The sequence below is a fragment of the Triticum dicoccoides genome, chromosome 6A (assembly GCF_002162155.2).
Source record: "Triticum dicoccoides isolate Atlit2015 ecotype Zavitan chromosome 6A, WEW_v2.0, whole genome shotgun sequence".
Lineage (NCBI taxonomy): Eukaryota > Viridiplantae > Streptophyta > Magnoliopsida > Poales > Poaceae > Triticum > Triticum dicoccoides.
Window position 1 is genome coordinate 468,852,214 of NC_041390.1, and position 4,174 is coordinate 468,856,387.

The window sequence follows — 4,174 nt, forward strand, 5'->3', positions numbered from 1 at the left end:
GGGGGTAAACAGAGGAATCCTACGAGGGTGTAAATCCCAGTGACAACTGGGGGCACTTTTACAATTTCCCTTGTTTTAAATAGTTTCATTGCGATCGCTCGCCCTTTGCTTCATCACCTTAATTTTGTGTTTTTTTGTCATCTGTATGATTGTTGTTTCAGTGATAGAGGCCAAATGTGTGCAATGAAGGAGGTTACCCTTTTCTCAGATGATCCCAAGTCAAAAGAAAGTGCAAAACAGTTGGGCCAGGTATGCCCATTTTTCCATGTTTACACTTAGTAGTCACAACCCAGATTTTTGATTGACATTTTTTTGTCTTATCTTTTTAAATGTTATTGGTTCAATCCTCAGGAAATATCACTTCTGAGCCGTCTGCAACATCCAAATATTGTACGATACTATGGATCTGAAACGGTATGACCTATTCCCAACAGTTGTTATTTACTGCTAATAGTATCAACAAAGCTCATATTCTTGTAATTGTTACTTGCACTTTTTTCTCATTACATCTGTAGCTGAACAGTTTATATTGTCGGAATCCTTTTCTAATTGTGGGAAAAAAATACAGAGACATGCATAATTTTCTAAACTTCACCTTTGTCTGCAGTTCTTCACCTCTGTGTGTTTTTCTAAACATGTCTTGTCATTATCCATGTATCCAAAATAGGTTGAAGATAAGCTTTATATATACCTGGAGTTTGTGTCCGGTGGATCCATCCACAAACTTCTCCAGGAGTATGGACAGTTTGGTGAACAAGCAATTCGGAATTATACTAAGCAAATACTTTTGGGCTTAGCTTTTTTGCACGCGACGAATACAGTTCACAGGTAGCGTTCCATTTACTTTTGTTGATTACTTGTTTAGTCTAATTTAGGTATACTGCTAAGTTGTAATTTACTTTGAATTTTTGTGTTTATTTATGCTCTTCTAAAATTTCAGGGATATTAAAGGTGCAAACATATTAGTAGACCCTAAAGGCCGCGTAAAGCTTGCTGACTTCGGAATGGCGAAACACGTAAAGTTTCTGTTCATTTTTCATCTGTAAATACTAGCTCGAAATTTGAATGAGACTATTATTAGCTATAATGCCATAAACAATCTTCATAGAAGGAAATGGTGTACATTATCTTATCGTTATCCTCGTGTGCTCCTCCACTCATGCCAACCACACTTGAGTTTGGTCAACCTCTTTGATAGAAACAACTACTTTAATTAGGTCCTTGCTATACCAACATATCTGCTGACTTACTTGAGGAAGGGTTTTCTCTCTCTCAAAATATGATTCTTTTTTTGTTTACTCACAAGTCATGAACATGTATAAGCTTGTTTTCTGTTTTTTTAGATCAATGGGCAGCAGTGTCCTTTCTCACTTAAGGGTAGCCCATACTGGATGGCTCCTGAGGTATTGCTCCAAATTTTGCTTTTTCCATCACTTCTTTAGCTATTTTTATACAATTTATATGTATCTTCCCTTCTTTTTCAAAATGCAACCTTTTTTCTCATTCTCTCACATCAAAGTATGTAACAAATATGCAGGTTATAAAGAATTCGAGCGGATGCAACCTTGCTGTTGACATATGGAGTTTAGGATGCACAGTTCTAGAGATGGCTACCTCAAAACCTCCATGGAGCGAATATGAAGGGGTTAGTACCAGATTTTGAAGCTACAATTTATATTTGTTCATGGAGTATTGATTTGTCTGGGAGAAGCTGCTATGTAACATGCATGATGCATATCTTTGTTGCTACTGCATTATAGTCAGCAGTTCAGCATGGCTAGTTATTTTACCTTAAGTACCTCAGTGCCCTTTTAAATTAGCATGTATAGTTGGATAACTATTATGGTGTGCCTTCACAAAAGGTATATCTCTTATGTTGCGTCTACTTGAATTTTGAACGTGTGTGACAAAGCATTCCCAATGTTTTAAATAGCTAGTTTTTTTTGAGAGAGAGAACGCAAAAGCTTTGCGTCTTGTTGTATTGAAAAGGCTGGAACAGAAGTTATTTACACGCCCAAGCGACGCAGGGTCGAAACAAGAAACAGAACAAGAAAAGCTAGCTATTGCTATGCTATAGCTTTTTTGTAGCCTAAAAAGTATGCCATGGCACCTAATGCCGCTATTCTAGCTTAGGCCGCCATCGAAATAAATAGCTGCGCTGTTTGCCTCAGAGCGGAAGTAGCTATAGCTGACGCCGTTCCTTTGTAAGTAAAAATGGGCCAAAACAGGAGGTTTTTTTTTGCGGGGTAAAAACAGGAGCTTGTTTTCAGTTTTAGTTATAAATAAACCCAGAATGAATATATATAGTTTAGACCTACCAGGATGGCATCCACAATCTTGCGTCGGTGCATGCTTTTTTGAGTTTTTATAATGCTACTTTGCCTGATTCAGTGGTACGTCTAAATTACTACTGTGACTTTTCTAATATTTTGATGATTTGTATACTTTAATAACAAAACACTATTGGAAATAGCTTTCGCAATACCTGTAGCTTAGACCTAGCCGTGAAGCCACGGAAAACACGATTTAAAACATTGAGCATTCCGAATTAATTCAAAGAGCAGCCAGGGGGCTAATTTCACTCTGAATCTCTTATCAGTTGAACAACATGCTTGAATTGTTGTTGTGGTATTCCTATATTTACCTAATCCTATCATGTTTGGTGTTATTTGCTGGTACTTTTGGATTTTATAAGATGTTACTTGGTTTTTCTCTATACGAGCAAACACTTCGTTGCTTTCTGTGTTTTTCGTTTCCTATATGCATGCCATAATTTTCCTTTTCTGCAGTAGTGGGTACGCAGAACACACCTTCTCCGATCTTTTATTTTTTTGGAAAAAGTTATATGGATCGGTAAACAGAATAAATTTTGAGAAATTTCCTTATATGCCACTGAAATTTGCTTCCTAATCTGCTGCTGAAAATGGTGACCCATTCTATGCTACTGAATTGAAATTTCAATCGTCATGTGCCACTGCCACAGCTCCGTTTGGCGCAGCTGCTTTTAACCCTTGAATAACTTGCCGGTTTCTTGTCAAATATCAATCATACATTCACAAAAACTTATAGTGCATGTCACCTGTTATGCGCCTCTATCTTCTTTCGTACACCCTCCAAAGATCTTGGAGCGCTGCCACCTTGTCCAGTGCAAGGCATACGAGCTTTGGGTCCGGTGAAGTCCGGTCAGACCGTCAGAGGAGGCCGGCCGATTGGGGTGGGCATTGTAGGTAGTACTCTACCAGCCAGGAAGAAGAGGAAGATGAAGGATTGAGAAATGGCAATTCCACCCTTTTGCGGCCCACTTGACAAGAGGCTAACAGAATAAATTTTGAGAAAATAACTGCATACTCTAAGCCACTTAGAAATGCTATGCTCGCGGCTCCTCCCTGCTCTGCCTATTCATGGTCGTCCGAGCTGGACTCCAACAAATCTTGGCTGTTGGATCAGGTTCATGAAGTGAAGTTACATTTGCTTTGACTGCCACAGGACCTACCAAATGCTGAGTCCGTGGCGCAGCGACCGAGCATGTGCGCCACACGGTAATAATAATAATAATACCGGGGATGGAAACGTAGCCTAGCCCCCATGCTCTTCCTTTCACAGTCTCATACCTTTGATCATGTAGCGCCTTGGACCGATGGTTGACACACGCCGTGCCGCCATGCAGCCACTCTGATATTGAACCTGAAGTTGTTGGTGGATTTTGTCTTTTTATCGGAGCCATGGATGAGTCCTTGGTTTCCTAGATTTACCGAAAAAGGCTTTCGCCCACCTTTATATATAAAGCAACGATCGTCATACAGGATGCAAACCACTCGACAACACACACACACCCAAGGCAGATACAAGGGAGCTGACGAACAGCAGCACTACTCCAAACGCCCCAAAGCAAACAAGTAGGCAGAAGAGCATAGCTAAAGATCTAAGGTCTCTCCACCCTGAACGAGTCACCGCGAGGAGACGAAGCCGCAACTCGACGAACCAGGGACTCCAAAGCGGTGCTTCCAGGAAAGAAACGACACTGGAGAGCTGCCATAGCCCGATCCAGTGAATCGAGGTTTTCACCCGAAGTAACACAAAGAACGCAGGGCCACGGCGATGGAGCCTTCAAGAAGGGAGCAACGCATGGAGCATAGCTAAAGATCTAAGGGCTCTCCACCGTGAACGAGTCACT

General features: G+C 40.7%; 1 protein-coding gene across 1 annotated transcript in view; it reads left to right on the plus strand.

Annotated features, from left to right (window-relative positions):
- The window catches only part of LOC119317332 (mitogen-activated protein kinase kinase kinase YODA-like), a 15,145-nt gene that overhangs the window by 4,251 nt on the left and 6,720 nt on the right, over window positions 1–4,174 (plus strand). The window contains exons 4-9 of the mRNA XM_037591764.1: window positions 162–249; window positions 352–414; window positions 668–828; window positions 941–1,016; window positions 1,344–1,403; window positions 1,538–1,645. Coding sequence (XP_037447661.1) covers window positions 162–249; window positions 352–414; window positions 668–828; window positions 941–1,016; window positions 1,344–1,403; window positions 1,538–1,645 — 556 coding nt within the window. The remainder of the gene's footprint in view (window positions 1–161; window positions 250–351; window positions 415–667; window positions 829–940; window positions 1,017–1,343; window positions 1,404–1,537; window positions 1,646–4,174) is intronic.